This window comes from Dipodomys merriami, unplaced genomic scaffold, assembly GCF_024711535.1.
Source record: "Dipodomys merriami isolate MVZ:Mamm:240054 unplaced genomic scaffold, mDipMer1.0.p SCAF_10, whole genome shotgun sequence".
Taxonomy (NCBI): Eukaryota; Metazoa; Chordata; class Mammalia; order Rodentia; family Heteromyidae; genus Dipodomys; species Dipodomys merriami.
The window spans coordinates 44,799,714-44,823,263 of record NW_027202271.1 but is presented as its reverse complement, the minus strand read 5'-3'; the positions used below and the strand labels follow the sequence as shown (position 1 = coordinate 44,823,263).

The window sequence follows — 23,550 nt, the reverse complement described above, 5'->3', positions numbered from 1 at the left end:
GAGGTACAGTGCCCAGGCCCAGAGTTCAGGCTCCATGACTGGACCCCCCCCCCCCCAAAAAAAAAAAAACTCTTCAAAGATATGATGAATATATTGGCTTTGCTTTAATTACTTCAACCTAATATTTTGGTGGACTATCACATGGGAAAGTAAAAAAAGAAAAAAAATGATGGTAGGGAAAATTGATAAACATAATTGTCTATAAGTATTAAGCCTTCTTCCACAAGCGTGTGAGTGAGCTTTGAAGCTCATTCTTCACTCCTACCATGGTCTTGAGAAACTGTAGCTCTATTCCCACTTCGTGAGAGACTATGGATCCACCCATTTAATCTATTGATCCTCAGACATTATGTGAGGCAGTAGATGTTGTAAAGAGTGCGGCAAAGGTTGAGGGACATTTGTTGCTTGTGTCTTTGACTAGTAGTTCTCTTTGTACTCTCAAATATATTAAAGATTCTAAAACATTTATTGGATGGTATGGAGGAGAGATTACATCTGTAGATACTTCCTATATTATAAATTTTTAAAGAAGTAATTAATTTTTTTTTTTTTGTTTGGTCATGGGGCCAGAACTCTGGGCCTGGGTGCTGTCCCTCAGCTCTTCAGCTCAAGGCTAGGCTCTTCCACTTGAGCCACAGTGCCACTTCCAGCTTATTTTCTGCTTATGTGGTGCTAAGGAATTGAACCTTGGGCCTCATACATGCAAGGCAAGCACTCTACCACTGAGCCACCTTCCCAGCCCCTTACTTTATTTATAAGTGTTAACTACTTAAATCTTTTTTTTTTTTTTTTTTTTGGGTCCGGTCGTGGGGCCTGAACTCTGGGCCTGGGCACTGTCCCTCAGCTCTTCAGCTCAAGGCTAGTGCTCTGCCACTTGAGCCACAGCACCACTTCCGGCTTTTTGCTTATGTGGTGCTGAGGAATCGAACCCAGGGTCTCAGGCATGCAAGGCAAGCGCTCTACCACTGAGCCACCTTCCCAGCCCCAACTACTTAAATCTTAACCTAATGTTTCTTAAAAAAAATTCAGTTAGACTAGTGATATTTTCTCAAGTTTTTTTTAAATACCTGGCTTAATAGAAGACGGATGAATTGTGACATAGTTGAAGTAAATGAGGAAAACTCAACCTAACAGAGATAGGTAGAAAAAAGAGAAATATCCAATAGCTTTTTCAGGTAGTTGTATCTATTTTTATTTGACACTATATTAAAACTTAGTAAGAGGTGCTTTCTCAAAATGTAGTAACAATGTAGAATATAAAACCATGTCAATTGACATTAAAATTCATTGGTCTGCTTTGCATTTTTAGTTTATCTTTTCTTTTGCATGATTTTGTAGCATCATCTATTATGTGGAAAATATTGGCTCACTGAGCTGTTGCATCTTGTAATGTTGACACATCTCATTGTGTAATACAAAAACAATGACATCCTTTAGTATCATAGTCTCAGAATAGGCTTTAAATATGAGGAGACTGTCAAGCTCATGATAGTGGATACAAGTTTTCCATGATTCTAACTTTCATTCTAAGTTCATTTGAATTTTAGCAATGATATAAATACTAAAAATTTTATTCCTCAAATTGACACGTTTTTTCCCTCCACAAATGTGAATAATTTTTTTATTTTTTCCATTGCCTGGCTTTTTAGTTCATTCTTGATTGTGCATTGTGTTTTAACTTTTTTAGAAAATACTTTTGGATATGCTTGTTTCATTTAGATTACAGTTTGTTTAGGGTACAGAGGTTTTTTTAAAAAAATTGTCCTTATTTCTTTATTATCCCATTTCAGACCACTGCATATAATAAATGTACCCTCTTTTTAAGTTTATTTTTGAATTAACATACACTTTTAGTGTGAGGGGGTTTCACTGGGATATTTCCATCTATAAACACAATGCACTAACTTCCACCATATTTCTATTCCTCCTTATAGTACTCTCTTATCCTTGCTCTTTTTCTTACAGGAGTTAAAATTTGGATCCGTATTTTATGCATTAACTTGTTAATTTGAAATCTTTAATGTTATTTGAACTGGGAGTCTAGATTTGACATTTAAGTTAACTGATCTAGATTTTTGAGGGTTTTAGTTATATTTCACACATGATACTGTTGAGCAAAATAAAATACGAGGCAGGAAAGTGTTATTTTTAGGTCATATTAGTATATTCTTATATACTCAATAATTTTGGTCTAGTTTTAGTCTTTATCAGAAAAAGAAAAATGTTTAGTCAATGGGAATAGACACACTAGCACAGTGATGATAATTGTGATGTTGTGGCTCTAATCAACTGAAATTACAAAGTCCAAACCAGAATTGGCATGATGTATGTATCTGTTTCTAATTTTTAACTCATATGGAAATAAACATTCTTGGAAATAAACTTATTTATTTCCATATATTGCATATCCAAAAGAATTCAGTAGATTTTAGTATTTTCAGTTTATGTCACATTTTCTTTGCACTTTCTATGTAAGTTTACTCATGTGGACCAATAATAAAATCATGTTAGAATATAATTCTTGACTAGAATGGTTTATTTTACCTTGTAATATTGGCAAACATTTAATAGCAGATAGTGTGGCCCCAAAATTGTTTTAAAAATTGGATAAATTATCTACATAACATTTTGTACATCTCGAAAATGAACTTTACAACTTTGGCGCAGGAGGGGAGGGGAAGAGGAGGGTGGGGGAGATGGGAAGGGGTGGTAAGGGGAAACAAAGGAGGAGGCAACAATGCTTGATAAGAAATGCACTCATTACCTTGCCATGTAATTGTAACCCCTCTGTACAGCATTTTCACAATTTAAAAAAAAGGAAAAAAATGGATAAATTAAAAATAGCAGGAAAATAATAATTTTTTTTTTTTTTTTGTCGGTCGTGGGGCTTGAACTCTGGGCTTGGGTGCTGTCCCTCAGCTCTTCAGCTCAAGGCGAGCGCTCTACCACTTGAGCCACAGCGCCACTTCCGATTTTCTGGTGGTTTATTGGAGATAGGAGTCTCACGGTCTCTCCTGCCCGGGCTGGCTTTGAACCGCGATCCTCAGATCTCAGCCTCCTGAGTAGCTAGGATTATAGGCGTGAGCCACCAGCGCCCAGCTGAAAATAATAAATTTTTAAATTGATTTTGTTTTTCAGAATTTAACAGAAAAGCTGCTAAAGAAAGAACTGGATTATACCCAGTTAGAGGAGAAGCATAATGAAGAATCTATGAGTAAAAAGAATTTACAAGTAATCTTTCATCAAAAGGACCTAGATTGTCAACAGCTTCAGTCAAGGTTATCTGCATCTGAAACTTCATTGCAGAGGATACAGGCAGAACTAAGTGAGAAAGGAGAGGCTACACAAAAGCTCAAAGAAGAATTATCTGAAGTAGAGACCAAGTACCAGCATCTTAAAGCAGAATTCAAACAACTACAACAACAAAGAGAAGAAAAGGAACAGCATGGGTTACAACTCCAAAGTGAAATTAATCAAGTAAGAGATCTTGGGATTTTTTAGAACATTTTTTAATAGCATATATTAGATATACAGAAAAATTTCATTGTGGCATTTCCATGTATACAAACTACGTACCCTGATCAAACTCACTCTTTCTTTGTCAGTTGTTGGGCTTTAACTCAAGGCCTGGGCAGTGTCCCTGAGCTCTTTTGCTTAAGGCTAATATTCTACTGCTTTGAGCCACAGCTCCACTTCCTATATTCTGGTGGTTAATTGGGAGATAGGAGACTCACAGACTTCCCTGACTGAGCTGGCTATTATCCACAATCCTCAAATCTCAGCCTCTGAGTAGCTAGGATTACAGGCAGGAGCCAGTGAGTGGCTCCTGGCAAACTCACTCCCATTAAAGGTATTAGTTTTATTTATGGTTTCCTCTTGGTGTACTTAATTGATACTTGATAATAACATAATTTTATACCCTCAATTGTCAGATTTTTTTTTTTTTGTCAGTCGTGGGGCCTGAACTCTGAGCCTGGGTACTGTCCCTCAGCTCTTTAGCTCAAGGATAGTGGTCTACCACTTGAGCCATAGCACCACTTCTGGCTTTTTCTGCTTATGTGGTGCTGAGGAATTGAACCCAGGACCTCATACATGCGAGGCAAGCACTCTACCACTGAGCCACCTTCTCAGCCCGCCAGATCTCTATTTCTTTTAAATTTGTTTTTTTAAAGAAGAAAGGTAGTCTATAGCATTATTGTGAAGCATTTATGATTTAATACAGATAAATTGCTTATAATGTTATCTGGCATATGATCGATACCTGCTAAGTTTTAGTTAATAAGAAGGTGAGTATTCTTACAGGTGAGGATTCTTTTCTCTTTTTTGTTTTAAAATATATTTATTATAAATCTAGTAGCATAAATATTAGGTATTTTAAAGGTACTTTACACTGTTAATAGTTTTTTTAATTTGCATATTGCATTCATCCATCACCCTCATAGGGCTGTGAACTTTACAATTTGAGAAATTTATTTCATTTTATACTCTGAAAGCCTCTTGATGCAAAGATTTCAATAAGAAAACTTTCCCCTTTCCTTTTTTAATATCTTTAAAGACAGTAGGTATGATTTGTTTTATGCTCCACTGTATTATTAGCACCTTCTACAGTGCTGGTAAAATAAGGTAGCTGACAATTGTCAGGACTTAGTATATATGTTTGTGTTCATGAGCACATCTAAAATAACCAGAGAGAGATAAGGATTTATTACTAAAAGATTGGATGTCATCAATTTATTTTTTATTTATTTATTTTTTGCTGGTCAGTGGCTCAAGCTCAAGGACTCAGGTCTTTCCATTTACTCAGGTCTTTCCATTTTCTTAAAATTTGAGCTATACCTCCAATTTCAGCATCTTGCTAGTTAATTGGAAATAAGAGTCTCTCAGGTTTGTCTGCCCAGGCTGGCATCAAAGTATAATCTTCAGACTATTTAATTCTTTTTTTAAATTGTTATTGTAAAGTTGATATACAGATAATGAGTACATTTCTGTTTGATCATTGTCACCTTTTCCCTCATTTTCTTCCAGTTTTTTCCTCCTGAACCCTCCACAGGTTGTATAGTTCATTTTCAACGTAGTGTCTAGTGAGTATCTGCTGCATTCGTAACCCTTTGTCCCAACATTTCTGTGCTTCTCCTTGGCCTCCCCCAAACAAATGAAATTATACATAAGACAAAAAGTACAGAAAACAAAACAACAACATAGGAGAAACAAAAACCCGAACCAAAAAGCAAAATAACAATAAACGTCATTTCTATTTCTTGGAGTTCATTTTGATAAACATCTTTTTTTATGATCATATGCATGTAGTTGTTGAGCCTTTGTGATCCTCTCCTGAGAACATCCTCCTCTAGTCTCACTGTGAATGTCATGAGTCCTGTATAATTTATCATGTCTAAGTATATTTTTGTCTTTTGCCATCTAGTATATCTACTTGTATATTTATAGGCACATTTTAGTTACAACAAATAAGGGAAACCATACAATCTATGTTTCTTTGGGTCTGGCTTACTTTGCTTAATATAATTTTTTCCAAGTCTTTCCATTTCCTTATGAATGGTGCAAACTGATTGTTTCTGAAGGAAGCATAGAATCCCATTCTGTATATATACCACATTTTCTTGGTCAATTTGTCCACAGAGAGGCATCTGGGTTAAGAACAGTGTTAGAGGAATATCAATACCAAACTTCAAGATTTTTTACAAAGCCATAGTAATAAAAACAGCTTGATAGCAAAAGAATAGGCCTGAGTACCAATGGAACAGAAGACAAGACCCAGAAATGAACCCACAGACATATGGCCACCTAATATTTGGTAAGGGAGCTAGAAACACAGAATGGAAGAAAGACAAACGGTGCTTCAACAGATGGTGCTAGCAGAATTGGCTATTCACATGTAGAAAATGGAAGCTAGATCCTTATATATGATCCTGCACCAGAATCAATTCTAAATGGATTAAAGACCTCACTGTTAAGCCAGATATCATAAACATATTACAGTAAGGGATGGGGAAAACACTAGAGCTTCTTGACACTGGTTAAAATTTCCTAAGAAAAGATCCAGAATCGCAGCAAATCAAAGAAAGACTGGATAAGTGGGATTGCATCAAACTGAAGAGTTTCTGCATGGCAAAGGACTTAGCAAGTTAAGTAGTCCACAAAATTGGAGAAAAATTTTTTATTAGCTATGCATTCAGACAAGAGTTTCCTATCTAAAATATACTTAGAGATAAAAAAATTAACCTCTCCCCCAAAATAAATCTTAAAGAAGCAACAAACCAATTAATAAATGGGCTAAAGACTTAAAGAGAGATTTCTTAGGAGAAAAAGTAAGAATGGCCAATAGATGCATGAAGAAATATTCAACATCTCTGGCCATATTAGAAATAAATACAAATGAAGACCACATTGAGATTCCACCTCACCCCAGTTAGAATGGCCATTATCAAGAAAACCAACAGTAACAGATGTTGGAGGGAATGTGGCCAAAACGCTATTACACTGCTGGTATATCTCATTTGAGAACATGATAAACTTGTTCAGCCACTCTGGAAAGCAGTATAGAAGCTCCTCAAAAGACTAAAAATAAAGTTTCCCTATGACCCAGAAATTCCACTCCTGGGCGTTTTCCCAATAGACCACAAACACGGCCACACTAAAGTTACCAGCACAACCATATTCACTGAAGTATTATTTAATTCAATTATTTTATTAATTATAACTTTTATAAAATAATTTTATTAATTTATTAAATTGAATTGTTTAATTAAAAATTATCTAGAGCCAGGTGCCTGTGGCTCACATCTGTAATCCTAGCTACTTAGGAGGCTGAGAGCTGAGGATCACAATTCAAAGACAGCCTGGGCAAGAAACTCCATGAGACTCTTATCTCTAATAAACCACTCAGAAAACTGGAAGTGGCACTGTGGCTCAAGTAGAGCACTCACCTTGAGCTGCAGAGCTGAGGGACAGCGTCCAAGTCCAGAGTTAAAGCCCCACAACCGACCCCCAAAATTATATATATATATATATATATATATATATATATAAAACATATATAATATACATATTATATATATAATATATATGTGTGTGTATATATAAATATATATACATATATAAAACATGCCATCTCAAATAGCATAGTGGTTGATAAGCATGGACTGGAATACCAACAGCCTGAGTTCTAGTTCAATAGGCTGCAAGTTGTGTGATCATGAGCAAACTACGTAGTCTGTGCCTTAGTTTATTCATCTGTAAAATGAGAAGAATAATGAAACTTTCTTCATAAGGTTGTTGTAAAGATTAGTTTTTTGTGAGATATGTAGAAGATTGTTTGAAACCTAAACATTGCTAGGGGTATAATTAATACAACCCTATATAAATATTTAAAACTAAGTTTATTCAAAATATGTTTCACAGTATGACAATATAGACCATCCAATGTGTATTATTTTCATATTGGTATTAACACCTTTGTTCTCAAATGATACAGGCATTATTGTTAAGGTGACTTTGGTCTACTTCCATCTACTGACAGCTTTGAAATTCATTGCTTTGTTAAAGATTTAGGACTTATCCAGAGTTGTAGAGCAATAAATAAGAAAGCTGTATTTATAATATAAATCTCACCCTTCAGTCCTCATTATGGAACAAGAGTTGTCTTTAATTCAGTGGTAATCAAATTTGATCTTATATAAAAAGCACAGGGGTGATTTTAATAATGACCCTTGTTCAGGGCCTCATTCTTGGACCTCTTAAATATTAATTTCTGGCATAAGCCTGGGTATCAATATATTTAAAAGTTTCCTCTATATTGTACTGTTCAGCCAAGATTGAAAATTGAGGCTTTTTAAATTGCTACTGTTTTGGCAACTAATTTGTGAGCTTTCCTGAAACTAGATTTTGACTGGTTCTTCTGAAAACATAGATTCTTGGGCTTCAGTGCATATATATTAAGCTTAAATTACTAGGGGAGAAGTCTTATTTCTGTATGTATTGACAGTGACATCAGGAGATACTAAGGCAACACATTCAGGCACTATGCGTGTACGATGCCTCTGTGTAAGACATCAGATATGAAGATGCTTGAAATATGAACTTGTTGTACAGGCTTCTTTGTTTTCAGCTATCAGGGTTGAGTCTTCTAGTAAGGCCAGTAGTAGTTACTGCAATAAAGCATTTTCTCTTTGCTGGTTATCTTAGTTTATGTCTCTCAACCAAAACAATAAGGAAAAGAATAAAAAGATCTGTCAGGGTGCTGTGAAAAACAAGGGCAAAAGAAACATGTTTTCTGTAAATAGTGTTTTAATTAGACATAAGATGTGTTTTACTTTAGGAATATAAATTCTATTTTATTCTTACATTCTGATAGCTACATATAGTTTCATTGCATCAGAAAGAATGAGTATTTCAGTTTTCTTACAGAATTATTTTTTCATTGCAAGTATGAATTTTCATGAAGAAATATGTGAGTATAAAAATTTGTACACAAAACAAATGTAAACATTTATGGATAGAGTTTATAGAGTATAGAAAATATGATAGAAGACTAAAAATTCTTAATATTTTCAGATTTAACTTGAAGAGTTCTGCTAAAAGCAATGAGATAGTGTTTTGTTACTTTGCAAGTCTGTCCAGTGCATCCTCTTCTCCATCCTCTTCTCCTTTGTTCTATACTCCCATCATTTGTTCAATAATTTTTCCTAAATTAACACAAGCTTTGTTCTTTTTTAATTAAAGAAGAAAAAATAAAAGCTTCTTTCTCCCTAGTTCTTCTAAGAAAAGGACAACTATTATTTCTGGTAGTATTAGAGAAAACAATTGAGAAAATGATAGTTCCTGGCTTCAGGGCAAATTTCTTCTTTAGTTTTAATACCTCTCTTCACCCTCATGCTGAGAAATAAACCCAGAGCTTTATATGTAAGTTCTGAAGTATATACTGTACAGCCCCTGGGTAACGTTTTTAAATGTAATAAAGTGAGAATTACCTAGTTTTTTTTTTTAGTTGGTCGTGGGGTTTGAACTCTGGGCTAAGCGCTGTCCCTCAGCTCTTCAGCTCAAGGCTAATGCTCTACCGCTTGAGCTACGGCGCCACTTCTGAGAATTATCTAGTTTTTAAATTAATAAAATTGTTTATTCTATTTACAAATTATGTACCAATTTAAGGACTTAGGAATGCCTTGAGCTTTATTTAAAACCCCAAACTGAAAGGTCAAGTGTGGTTCTTCTTTTTTTGGGGGGGGGTCGATTGTGGGGTCTGAACTCTGGGCCTGGGCACTGTCCCTCTGCTCTTCAGCTCAAGACTAGCACTCTATCACTTGAGCCACAGCACCACTTCCGGCTTTTTTTCTGCTTATGTGGTGCTGAGGAATCGAACCTGGGGCCTCATGCATTACCACTGAGCCATCTTCACAGCCCAAGTGTGGTTGTTCTTAATATGATATAATTCGAACAGTAATCACTCTGGATTTTTTTAAAACACTTGTGAAGTAGGTCTTTGTGTGACGTGAGTATCATAAATTTGTTTCATTTTATTATTTTAAGTTTCTCAAATGATAACAATACTTAAATCCAAATGAGAACACCTGGTTCCCAGTATTTTTTAAAAGAGCAAAAAGACAAAAATCTATAATGCTTGCTCATAATCTTACATTATTTATTATAAGTATGTGATTAAAATTTAGTTGCAATTTAACTTATTATGTATTTCTTAGGTTTCTTGAGTATAAGATAGTATACTGGTGAAAAATAAGATATGATTTGGAAAGTAGTGTTTACACTCATATACATATTTATACTATTTTGATTTCCTTTTTAAAGTTACATAACAAACTTTTGGAGACTGAACGCCAACTAGGGGAAGCCCATGGTAGACTGAAAGAGCAGAGACAGCTTTCAAGTGAAAAGTTAATGGATAAAGAACAACAAGTAGCTGATTTACAACTCAAACTTTCTCGCTTAGAAGAGCAGGTAAGCTGACATTTTTAGTGTGTAAATGCTAGAAAGTTCATTAGTAAACTTGAGGCATCTTAAATATGGGAATGGTTCATTAATCCTTTATCAAGAACTTTATTGGACTTTTTTCACTTTAAATCACATTTTATTTCTCCCCAATAAAACCATCCTATTTATTGACCACATTTTTGCTTGTTTGTTTGAGACAAGGTCTTGCTATGTAACATAGTTCAGGTTAGTATTGAACTTAATATCCTCCTGCCTCAGGCTCTCAAAACTAAGATTATAAGTATGTACTATCATGCCTATTAACTACATTTTTAAGTATGTGACTGAATTCTATCCTAATTAAGTTTTCACAAGGACACCCTTATGTGGTTAGAATAAACATTATCTTCAAATGATATATTTTATTTGAACAAATACTCAAGATTAAGATCTGTATTGTTAACAATAGATTTCCTTTAATTTAGAGCTAATATTTTAGATGTGATATATGATTAATTTTATTTCTAATAAGTGATAACTGACTATTATAGAAAAAAGTAAAAAATACTTGTACTGTTTTAGTTTATTGTTACAAATAAAGTATACATTATTCCTTGATGATATTAGTATACAAAAAAAATAATGAACTAAATAGCTTGAAGGGAGTTTTACTTTTGTAGGATAAATCTATTTCTAGAGAATATGTTCTTCATCATGAAATTAAAAATTTATAAATAATGAGATATTGCTTTTCAAATTGCTTTACTATATTATTTGAATTAATTTTTTGGTTCAGGTTTGAGAATTCCAGTAATAAATATCAGATGTTTATGGATGAGAGCATTATACACTAAGTTGTTAACTGACAGTCTACATTTTTTTTTAAGTTGAAGGAAAAAGTAACAAACTCCACAGAATTACAACATCAATTAGAGAAAACAAAGCAACATCATCAAGAACAACAAGCCCTTCAGCAAAGCACAACAGCAAAACTTCGAGAAGCTCAGGTAAACACTGTGTTAATAATTAATCTGTTAACAAAAATTAAACCAAATTATTTTATTGTGATAGAACTAGACAATGAAAAATACTTGATTATAGGAGTTTTGATTATTTTCAGTGTCTTACAGTCAAGAAATTATTTTTGTCCATGGTGAAAGTTAAAATTTCTTATTTATTATAAAAATTTATTATATATTTATATAAGATATTTTATTTATTGAATTTTATTATATTGTTTTATGTTAAATGTACCCAGCTTAATACAGTCTATTGAAATTATTGATATTTTTGTTTATTGAAATATACCTCATTAAACATAAAAACATTCAAATAAAATTTCTTGTTTTCTTAGCTCAGTAAATAAAGAACATTTCATATTTTCCACAATGGAACTTATTATTTATTGGTGATGCCTTTTACTTATTAATATTAATCTGAACATTGTACTTATAGGTATAGAAAATTAATTGAGTTAAGTTTATACAGTTTCTCCTGCAAAGCTTAAAAGGTTTAGATAAGTTTATTTTTTAGTAAGGGAAGTATTCTAAAGTGCTTAAAGTGAGTTTGATTTTAGTAGTCATTTATTTTTCTTTTGTTATTCCATTAATTAATCAAATACTATTGAGCACTGTATGTCAGACACTGTGATCAGCACTGAGAATAAAGTGGCACAGTGCCTGCCATTTAGGAATCTAATGGTTTGTATTGGGAATAATTGTGGAGTCTGAGGGGGCAGGAAGTAATTTTTACATTTTGAATTTGGAGTATGGCACAGAAATCAGACAAATAGAGATGAAAATATTGGATTCATTTGTCTGTTCTTTTATTCAGTCAGTCAACAAGTATTTATGTCTACTCTCAGCCAAGGAACTGATTTTGTGACTATGGCAGCGAACAAAACAGACAAAAATGTCTGCTCTCATGAAGCTTAGTAAGGGAGGCAAACAATAACCAAGGTAAATAAGTAAAATATATAGTATGTTAAATGGTGATAATGCTGTAGAGATGAAAATAAAAGGAAAGAAAAGAAAGGAGGGTGACACTTAGACATAGCAGCAAGGATGTAGTAGATAAAAGTGGGATTGTTATGTTAGGTAGATGACTAGGAAAGACTTCTCTAAGATAAAAGACCTGAAACAGGGTGAGTGTGAGTCATGAATATCAGAGAGACAATCATTAGAAGAACATTAGAAGGGCCTATGGCAGGAGCAAGTCTCAGCAATGATAGGAAGTCAGTGGCTGAGGTGGTGTGAATGATGATTTAAAAGGGGGCATAGAGGTCACAGGGAATCAAAACATGGAAGGTAATTCATAGACAATTTTAAGAAATTGATATTTATTAATCTTTGAGTAAGATGAGAGAAATCATTGGCAGGTTCTGAGGAAAGGCATGACATGATATGATTTACCATTTCGCAGGATTACTCTGAATTCTTTGTACTTTCTATAATAGAACTTAGTATTGAGAGTAGATTCTAGGGGTATAGAAGTAGAAACAGACAGATTAGCCAAGAGAAACTATGATAATTTAAACAATGAATTTTGTGATTTAGACCCAAGTGGAAACAGTTTAGGTAGTGAGAATTGGTCTGATTTCAGACAGATTTTGAAGATGAACTTAATTTCCTATAGACTGATATAGAGTATTGAGTGAGAAAACAAGATAACAAGGGCTTTGGGCCTGATGAATCAGAAGGATAGAGGTCAAGCAAGGTAAAAACTGACAATTTCATTGTATTGGCCATCAGTCTTTGAGGACCTTCATAAGAAGAATTTGGGTAGAGAAGTGGGATGAAAGCTTTATTAAAAGATTTCAAGAGAGAACTGAAAGAGAGAAGTCTGATTATGTTTGAGAAGTTTGAAGTTGGATCTTTATGGGATTTTACTATATGTAGGGTAGTAAAGCTAACATGGAGAATTTGACATAAATCAGCATCCAAATGGACTTTTTAATATTGTATACTTAAGGTTTATTCATTTAATTGTATTCAAAGATGGAAATACAGTCTTTAAAATTCTTACATGAAGGGAGAAAATGGGGCTCAGTTGAGCATGTTTAGTTTCTTATTCCACACTTACCAATAATTTTAAATTCTTACATTCTGAGGACTAATAAGAAAGAGATGAAAATAGAGGCCAAGCATAACCTCTTATTCTGGAAATATGAAAGTCCTAAAAATTAAGTGAGAATAGTTCTGAATTTTGGCATGTAGATAAAATTATTATGGAAACACAGATGAAAGTTACCAAACCCAAACAGAGTCTTGAAAAGAGGAGTCACAGGAAACTTTAGAAGTGATAATCTGAGTTACTGGGAGATAGTTCTGGGGTACAAAGATAGTAATAGTGTTATGTGCCAGCTAGAAGCCTCAAGTTTGAAGAAAGAGAAACTAGTCTGCTTTAAAATGTTAGGTTATGTTGGAGTTTAATATGTGAGAGAAATTTTTAATTCAGTATGAGTATAAGATGGAATGCCCAATATGATCAGTGAAAGTAAAGATTTAAAAACAGGTGGGTAACCTTGTTCAGTACAGTTTCGATAAAGTGATAGAAATGGAAATCTGATGTTTGATTGATGAGGAGTGACAGATGAGAGAGTTGGGAAAATAAGTATAAATTACTTTTGAAATTTAAATTTGAATTTTATAATGATGGGGTAGAAATGAAAGTGAACTTTATCTAGGTAGTATTTTTGAGAAAAACAGAGTATGTTTCTAGTCCAGGACAAAGACTATGGTAGAAAGGGAATTATTAAAGATATTGGACTCAGATAATAATAAAAAGAAGCTATGATGTGCCTCATACAGTGGGGGAATACATTTGAATTTACCCACTGAAACTTGAGAATGGGAAGTAAATAGGAGACACACATATACACATACATCCATATGTAGTTCTATTGATAGGAGAATAGAAAGCGAAGATACATGATTCCTGACAATCTTATGCTTCAGCATAGAGCTAGTGATAGTAATAGCTGAGTATTAGGTAAGCAGAGATTGAGAACTTGGAGAAAATATTTTAATATTAAAGTAGTTACTGAGGAGAATGATTGAGGATGAGGATTTCATTCAGATGAAAGGATTGAAATGATTCTCAGTAAAATGGAAGTTGGAATCAAGAAATTTGAAGTGGCAAAATTTTATGGAGGTGTGTGCTTTTTTTGGTACTGGGCTTTGAGCTAAGGACTTGGTATTTGCTCATCTTGCTACCTTAGTCCTCTGCTGACATTCTACCGCTTGAGCCATACCTCCAGCCTACTTTTTGCTGATAGTTTTAGAGTTGGAGTTTCATTGATTTTATTGCCTAAGCTGACTTTGAACCATGCTTGTTTAATCTCAGTTTCCTGAGTAGCTAGGATTAAGGTTTGATCTGTAACTTTTCCAGTATTTTTAACCTAAATTTATGAGAAGTATAGAGTGGAGAAAATAGATTGTACATTGTATCTCATATTATGATTTTTGGGAGATAGTTGCCTTGGAAATATTGAAGTGAAAGGAAATAGAGGATGTAGTTGAAATAATTGTTAAGATCATATTCATGTGAAAGTTTTAGAAAGATAAGCTAAGTATATAGTGAATAATCTAGAAGGAAAATGATGTCTCTGGCTTGGAGATGAGGTCATGAAATTGGAAGGTAGTCAGGAAGATGTGGTAACAGTAAGTTGGAAGTTTTTAGCTGGAACAGTTTTAGGATATTATAAGCTCCTATGTTAATGATTGCAATATGGAATGAATTAAGGTCCAGGAATAAAGACTATATGAATATGAAGGCTGTACTGTTAATTCTGTGTGCATTTTGTATTTCCCAGGAAATTGGCAGAAATTGGGATTGAGAGAAAAACTAAATCAGGTCTCAAGTCTTCAGTGAATGAGGTAGGGATTTTTAGACAATAGCAGTAGGGTATAGGAGATAGCTTAGGTAAGAATGGTTAATTTTTCAAAGCGGTACAAAGCTTTTACATGAAAGAAAGAATGGTGACAACAAAAAACAAGGAAACAGCCAACTTTGTGTGCTTACTTGGTGAGTAAGCCTTTCTGACCAGAGATAGTAAGGGGAAATTGGAGTCTGTAAAGGGAAGATCCACATTTCAATCAAGACTTAGAAACAGTGACTCTTCTGGAAATAAGCTTACAACTGAAACTATAGTTCTAGTTAGAGGAATGTGGAGAGAGGAATTATTGGTGGCAGGAACAGAAGCTGAAAGTAGAGAGGTTATGCTGGTTTTCATTATTTCGTGACTGAAGCCTAGAAGAATGACAAGTGTGTTTGAAAGTGACTTTAAATACATTAATATTGGCACAACTCATGGAGGGTCCAACTAGCTTCTGGCTTTGTTTCATTAAGGTGGTGTAGTCTACCTACTAAAGGGAATGGTTAGAGTTTTATTCTGGTCTAGGCTGTCTTAAAAAAGACAAATGCTGCAGGATTAGATAGCTTGAGAAAGTGAGTATTGTTATGGAGTTAGCCATTGCATTGTGAAGAACAAGAAGAGGGATCTCTTCATTTGTGGAACAGTCTACCTAGTCCAATCACTTATTGTTTTTATCCATTCCATGAATGTTTTACAACATGTGTGTCAAGTATCTTAGATATGTGTCAGTGAATAACACAGAAAATCTTGTCCATCATACATTCTAAGGGAGTGTGGAAGGAGGTAGATAAATATTAAAAAACAAGTAAATTATTTAGTGTGTTAGAGGTAAGTGGATGAAAGAAAAATATAACTGACATGGAATGTAGGAAAAGGCTATAAATTTAAATTGGTCAACTCAGGCTTGATTGAAAAGGTGACACTTGAGCAAAAATTTGAAGGAGAAAAAGGGATCATATGACTCTGTGAGGGAAGTACATCAGGATTATGCATGCAAAGGCTCAGAGGTGGGAGTGTGCCTTGTGTGCCAAGGAATAATGAGATCCAGGTGTCTGAAATGGAACAAAAGAGTAGAAGAGACAGTCTGAATGACAGAAAATGAGTTTTTTATCTGCTTTTATTAAATTCTAGTTTATAATTTACAATATGGATCTATAATGTTAAATAATTAAAAACTTCCATGGCAATATGTAATATTTAGTTTTTATAAAGTAAGACTAAGAATTTGATAAAATATATTCCTAGTCATTCTCTGTTGAAGGAAAACTTTTTAAATTTGCTGTTTTTAAAATGGTGGTTTGTAATTCTTTGCAGAATGACCTAGAACAAGTACTGCGTCAAATTGGTGATAAGGACCAAAAGATCCAGAACCTTGAAGCCTTATTACAGAAGAGTAAAGAAAATATTTCATTGCTAGAAAAGGAAAGAGAAGATCTTTATGCAAAAATTCAGGCTGGTGAAGGAGAGACTGCTGTTCTTAATCAATTGCAAGAAAAAAACCATACATTACAAGAGCAAGTAAGCTTGTAAAACGTATTTCTAAAATTCACTTTTATCTCTCCAAATCATATTAAATGTCTTGCTTAAGTGATTTATTATTCCTTTTTACTACTTGTAAAATGTTATGTATTTTTGACAGATACCATCTTATTTACCTTCCTTACTATGGTGAAAGTTAGATAACATGATTTGACAAAAGAAATTTTCATGTCCCAGGATGTAAGTAATTACATGAGTGATTCTGGATAAATCATTTCACCTTGTTATCTCCTTATAAGAATTATTAGGAATGCACACCTTGCTTCTTGGAATTTTGTGATGTTAAAAAAGGAAAAAGGAATGAATAGCTGAATGCCAGTGGTTCAGGCCTATGATCCTAGCTATTCAGGAGGCTGGGATCTGAGGATTATGGTTTGAAGCCATCACAGAGAGAAAAGTCCATGAAACTATCTATAATTAACCACCAAAAAGCTGGAAGTGGAGCTGTGGAAATCTAGCCTTGATTGAAAAAGCTAAGGGACAGCACTCAGACCATTATTTTAAGCCTTACTACTGGCATAAACAAACCAACAACAGCGACAAAAGCAATGAATAATAAAGTATATTAATATGTTAAAAGAACGATTCAAGGGGCTGAGAAGGTGGCTCAGTGGTAGAGCGCTTGCCTTGCATGCATGAGGCCCTGGGTTCGATTCCTCAGCACCACATAAGCAGAAAAAAAAGCCGAAGTGGCGCTGTGGCTCAAGTGGTAGAGCGCTAGCCTTGAGCTGAAGAGCTGAGGGACAGCGCCCAGGCCCAGAGTTCAGGCCCCATGACCGGATCAAAAAAAAAAAAAAAAAAAAAAAAGAACGATTCAAGTACATTACTCTGTATTGGTTAATATTCAAATTTAATAGTTATATTTTGATAATGCTTTTGTCTTTCTACAACATATAGCAAATAATGCCTGAAAAATTTAAATTTGATTATTAATATCAGATGAATTGGATTTTATCTAAATTTCAAAAATGAATGTTCTTCAATAGATATCATTATAAAAACAAAAGGCAAGGTACTCTGGGAGGAAATATTTGAGATATCTGATAATAGTTCCTATTTTTCTGACAGCTTATAAATATTCAGAATATGTGAGGGACTCTTCCGACTCAAACAGTTCAATGATTATCTTGAGTTAGAGATGAGAAGTAAGAGTAAGTGCAGAGAGGTAGGAGAAAATGTTTTAGGATAACGAAAGTGTTCCTTATCTTAATGTAGTGATGGGAAAATGAGTATATACATTTTCTCAGATTACTAATTATATCCTTAGATGAACTTATTATGTGTAACTTATAGCTGAATAGAGATTATTTTAAAATAATATGTCTGAATTTGGTGTTGCTTCAGTTGAAATAGCATGTTACTTAATTTTGGAAAGATGTGAATAATTTTACTTATAAAAATATGAAACACCAAAAAAATATGAAACAGCCTATCCTAAAGCACCATAGTATTCTCTTAGGCTTGCATCTGGGTTTCTTAGTTTTGTTATGTCATTTGTGAATTTCATAATTAGAGTCTTATTTGTATAATAGGTAACTCAACTAACAGAGAAGCTGAAAAATCAGTCAGAAAGCCATAAACAAGCCCAGGAGAATTTACATGACCAGGTACAAGAACAGAAGGCACACCTTAGAGCTGCACAAGACCGTGTCCTTTCCCTAGAAACCAGTGTCAGTGAATTAAATAGTCAATTAAATGAAAGCAAGGAGAAGGTTTCCCAGCTTGACATACAGGTAATACTGAATTCTGCTGTTCAATAAGTTTGTGTAAAAAAGACTTGTTTCACAGTACCACATGTTTTTACGTCTCTCTTTTTTTGTTGTACATATTGATAAAATAGTATTAGAAATAAAATTAAAGAATGTAGTTGTTAAGTGTTCTTATTTGTGTAGCTTGTAAAGTCCTTTCCCTCCCTTCACCTCCTTTTGTTTTCTTTCCCATTTTTTCAAACTTTTTTTTTAATCTATCTGAAAACTGTATCTTCTAAAGATATTGGATGGTTTAGCTTTTCTTTGTTTTGAACAAGTCCATATTGCTTTGTACATTCAAATTCATTTGATATTATTCCTTTATATTTCTAGATTAAATATGTTTGGCTAGTTTGGGCACAAATAGACCCTCATTTCAGCCAATAACTAGGCATGGTGCTATATGCATCTATCATCCTAGGTCTGCTGTAGGCATAAGAAGATGAGGGTCCAGCCTGGCTAGGGCATAAACTAGAATCTTTGCCTGAAAATAACTAAAGCACAAAGCACATGACTTAAGTGGTAGAACATTTGCCTACAAGTATGAGGCCCTAAATTTAGCCCCTAGTATAACCACTGCCTTTCTCCCCTCACCTTCCATAAAACTCTTCAAGTGAAAAGTTTCAGGGAATAGTGAATTGCAAATATATTTCTAGTTTGTTTTGAATATGGATTCTGACAGTCTTGAGTATCTTTGGAGCCATCTTCTTTGACACAGTTATTTAGTTCATTGTAATAGTGGTAAACTTCAGACAAACAATTCTGAAAAAGACAGTGACTTTTCCCAGTAAAAATATGTAATGTTTTGATGTGATCAAGGAATATCTTTTCATTGTAATCAAAACATTATCAAGAGTCACCTTTCTTACCTATTCCTGTTTGGGAGATTCACATATATATTTTTTAGTATCTAAGTATTTTTAAAATTATTTTATTGTAAAGATGCTGTACAGAGGGGTTATAGTTACATGAATTAGGCAATGAATACATTTCTTGTCAAACATAGTTACCCACTCATTTTTCTCCTACTACCCTTCCCCCCTCCCCTTCCCTGCAAGTTGTAAAGTTCATTTCCAACATAGTATCTTGTGAGTAGCATCATTGCATTGGGTTCATATTGGCTCAATTGCTATGTACATATGACCACATAGAATGATGCTAATTGAAATGAACTCCAAGACATGGAAACAACAGGTATTTTTTTGGTGGTTGACCTTGTTGTTGTCAATGTACTGTATTTAGTTATTTCTTTTTACTTTATTTCAGTTTGCTTGGCCATTGGTTTATCCCTGGCAATCACTGTCTTTGATTCTGGTACCCTGAATCTTGTGTATACATTTGTCTGATTTAGGGGAGGGAAGGGGAATAACAAAATAAGGTTTTTTTGTTTTTTGTTTTTGTTTTTGTCAGTCATGGGGCGCTGTCACTCAGCTCTTCAGCTCAAGGCTAGCTCCTTTACTACTTGAGCCACAGTGCCACTTCCAGCCTTTTCTGTTTATGTGGTGCTGAGGAATCGAACCCAGGGCCTCATGTGTGCAAGGCAAGCACTCTACCACTGAGCCACCTTCCCAGCCAACAAAATAAGTATTTTTTAATCAATTTTTAAATAGTGGAGTGACAAAAACAAAGTGCACTCAACCAAGAGAAAACTAAAATGCAAAATTAACTGTTGGTGGGAGTGTAAACTTGTTCAACCACTCTGGAAAGAAGTATGAAGGTTCCTCAAAAGACTACACATTAGAGTTCCCTATGACCCAGCAATCCCACTTCTGGGCTTTTACCCAAATGATCACAAACTAGGCCATACTAAAGCTACCAGCACAGCTATGTTTATTGCAGCATTATTCACCATAGCTAAGATATGGAACCAACCCAGATGCCCCTCAGTAGATGAATGGATCAAGAAATGTGATATATATATATATATACACACACACACACACACACACACACACACACACACACATACACAATGGAACTCTATTCTTCCATCAGAAAGAATGACACCACCCCATTTGTTAGGAAATTGGAGGACTTGGAAAAAAATCATATTAAGTGAAGTAAGCCAGACACAAATATAGGTCCCATGGTTTCCCTCATTTGCAATAATTAGTGTATGTCTAGGATAATTTTATCAGATGAGCAGAAAAGCTAAAAAACTATGCACATATGATCACATAAGATGATGTTAAGTGAAATGAACCCCAAGATATGGACACAAGAGGTCTTTCTTTGTTGTTATTTTTAATGTACTTTGTGATTTTTTTTTTTGTTTCCTTTGTATGTTCTTCCCCCTATGGTATTCCCCTGTTGTCATTGTACTTGATTTTGGTACCCTGCATCTTGTATATACATTTGTCTAATTTAGGGAGGGGAATGGCTTAACAAAATGCTGAAACAAGGACACAGGATGACCCATTGCAATAATGATACCCACAAGACAGTATATTGGAAATGAACTTTACAACTTAGGGAGCGGCTGGGAGGAGGAGGGAGGAAGGTAGAGGAGGGAAGAGATAGTGGGAAAACAGCAAGCGAAGGGTAACAATGCTCCACAAGAAATGGACTCTGCCTTACTCATGTAACTGTAACCCCTCTGTACAGCATCTTTACAATAAAATAAAATTTAAAAAATTAAATAACCTGTAAATTTTGTTACAGATTAAAGCCAAAACTGAATTATTGCTGTCAGCAGAAGCAGCAAAAACTGCTCAAAGAGCTGATCTTCAGAATCACTTGGACACAGCTCAAAATGCATTACAGGATAAACAGCAGGTAAGAACCTGATATAATTTCATACCCTAACCTACTGCTTTGGTAGATAAGTTAATTATAAACACATATAAAAGCCGGGTGCTAGTGGCTCATGCCTGTAATTCTAGCTGCTCAGGAGGCTGAGATCTGAGGATCGTGGTTCAAAGCCAGCCTGGGCCGGAAAGTCTGTGAGATTCTTGTCTCCAATAAACTGCTCAGAAAACTGGAAGTGGTGCTGTGCCTCAAGTGGTAGAATGCTAGCCTTGAGCTGAAGAGCTGAGGGACAGCCCAGGGCCAGAGTTCAAGCCCCATGACTGACAAAAAAAAAAAAAAAAAAGCAAAAACATAAAATTAATAGCAAATTCTATGTTATCTTATCAAGTGACAGATTTGCTTATTTTCACTTAATCTCTCCCTGAGTTTGGGACCAGTTGAGTAGAAAATGTAGGAGCCAGGCATATGGAAATAAAAATACCTCTTATCTTTGACGAAACTCAACTAATGTTCACTAGTGGTTGGGATTCCTAATACTGTATTACATTTCTTCCTTAGCAGAGGCCTTGGTATGGAGATGATTCATTTACTCCTAATTATAGAACTGTTGCCTCACTCCATCAAGAACCAATGGTTGGGAAAGAGATATAAAACCTCCATACTTGTTTTTAGTAAGTAAGCTAGGCCATGGCCCAGATGTACTTGACACTTAGAAGCAGGAAAAGAACACTGTTTTCTATCTCAATAATAAGAATTATTCTTTTTCTTGGTAGGAGGAAATAAGGGAAAGGAGAATTTACTTTAGGATCAAGGTCAAAATTCCAGTCATATTTTTCAGATAGAAATTTTTAGAATTTATTTATTCAAGAATTAATACTTGTTCATTTGTCCATTTTTAAAAAAATACAGCTATATATCTAATCTTAAAAGCAAAACTAAACTGTTTTCTATATTCATCCTTTATTTAACTCTCATTTTTCTCCTTAGATGGAATATTTGCTATTAAATTCAGTATATATACCTCTAGGTCTTCATAAGCATTGAAAAATTATATAATATATATATATATATGTTATACACATTAATTTTTTATGAATATTTAACCATACAAGGAAAATAGCATATAGAAAAGGAAGGAAAGTCATCAAAACATTAACAGTAGTTATCTGTAGATACAGATTTACTAATTTTTATTTTATTCTTTTAGTGCAACTGAATATTCTAATGATGTGAGCAAATATTGCAAATATGTAAAGGTTTGGGAGGAAAAAAAGAATATCTTCCTCTCAATATAATCTGAATTTTTGTGTTTATTATCTTCATTTTGGTTCCTTCCTTGGAGACATAAAACATCTCTTACTTCCCCATAACCACTGGGAAATTTTAGCTTCTAGCTAGAAGAATGATGTCTAGAGAGTAGGGTGAAGAGGTAAGAACCAGAATTAATACAATAAAAGCAAAACAAAAATGTAATCATTATGATATTTCAAAAGTATCTTTTAAGAGGTATTTGAAGTCAGGGCCTTGTGTTTACTAGGTAGGCATTCTAACTCTCAGGCACCCTTCCAGTCCTGTTTTGCGCTGGTTTTTATTGGGATTGGGTCTCCCTTCCTGTCCAGATGCATGCTTGGATCTCCATCTTCCAGTTTTTCACTTCAGATGCAAAGTACATGCCATCACTTCCATTTATGGATTGAGAAAGTCTCTTGTGAACTTCCTTGCAAGGGCTGGCTTCAAACCTTAATCCTCCCAACCTTATTCTCCCAAGTAGCTAAGACTAGAGACATGAGCTATTGGCCCCTTGGTCCCAGAATATTATTTAAAAAATAGTGTTTGAATGTTTAAAACATTTAGTTATAACATAATAGTTACTTTGCTATTATTCCTATTTAATATTTGGTTATATATTTTGCCTCCTAAAAATTGTTTCTGGAGCATCATTAAATAACTAAGAATTTAGTGCATAGCCAACAAAATTAAGAAGAGGAGAAAAAGGGTGGGTAGGGGAAGAATAGCTGAGAATGTTGAAAGAGGTTACATTGGTCTAGATATTTTGTATTCATAGACTGCTTTGTTCAATCACAACTCCTTTGTAAATACTTAAAGATATAATAAAGAGGAAAAAATGAGGAGCTACCTTAAAAAAATTCATTTGAGGATGTATTTCTATAGTAGAGTGCTTACCTAGCATGTAGGAGTCCCTGTGTTTGTTTGTTTGTTTGTTTGGGTCCGATCATGGGGTCTGAACTCTGGGCCTGGGCGCTGTCCCTCAGCTCTTCAGCTCAAGGCTAGCGCTCTACCACTTGAGCCACAGCACCACTTCCGGCTTTTTTCTTTTTGCTTATGTAGTGCTGAGGAATCAAACCCAGGGCCTCATGCATGCAAGGCAAGCGCTCTACCACTGAGCCACCTTCCCAGCCCGAGTCCCTGTGTTTGATTCCCAGTACTGCCAAAAACAAACAAAAAGATACCAAAAGACACAAACATTTTAATTATTTATAAGCACGAATTTAGTATCTCATACTCTGTAAAACTTTTAATAATTTTATATTAGTACATAAAGGTATATCATTTAACTTTAGTTTTTACTTCACATATTTTAATACTTAAAAATTAGAGGTTTTGCTTTTACTTTGAGCATCTGAACACTACAGCATATAAAGACTTATCAAGTTTTCAATTGTGCTTTTTCTGTAG

General features: G+C 34.3%; 1 protein-coding gene across 2 annotated transcripts in view; it reads left to right on the top strand.

Annotated features, from left to right (window-relative positions):
- The window catches only part of Eea1 (early endosome antigen 1), a 102,576-nt gene that overhangs the window by 53,180 nt on the left and 25,846 nt on the right, over nucleotides 1-23,550 (top strand). For both annotated transcript variants that reach the window (XM_069989760.1, XM_069989751.1), the window contains 6 exons: nucleotides 3,139-3,477; nucleotides 9,820-9,969; nucleotides 10,830-10,949; nucleotides 16,133-16,336; nucleotides 17,890-18,090; nucleotides 20,767-20,880. In XM_069989760.1, the coding sequence (XP_069845861.1) occupies nucleotides 3,139-3,477; nucleotides 9,820-9,969; nucleotides 10,830-10,949; nucleotides 16,133-16,336; nucleotides 17,890-18,090; nucleotides 20,767-20,880 (1,128 nt within the window). The remainder of the gene's footprint in view (nucleotides 1-3,138; nucleotides 3,478-9,819; nucleotides 9,970-10,829; nucleotides 10,950-16,132; nucleotides 16,337-17,889; nucleotides 18,091-20,766; nucleotides 20,881-23,550) is intronic.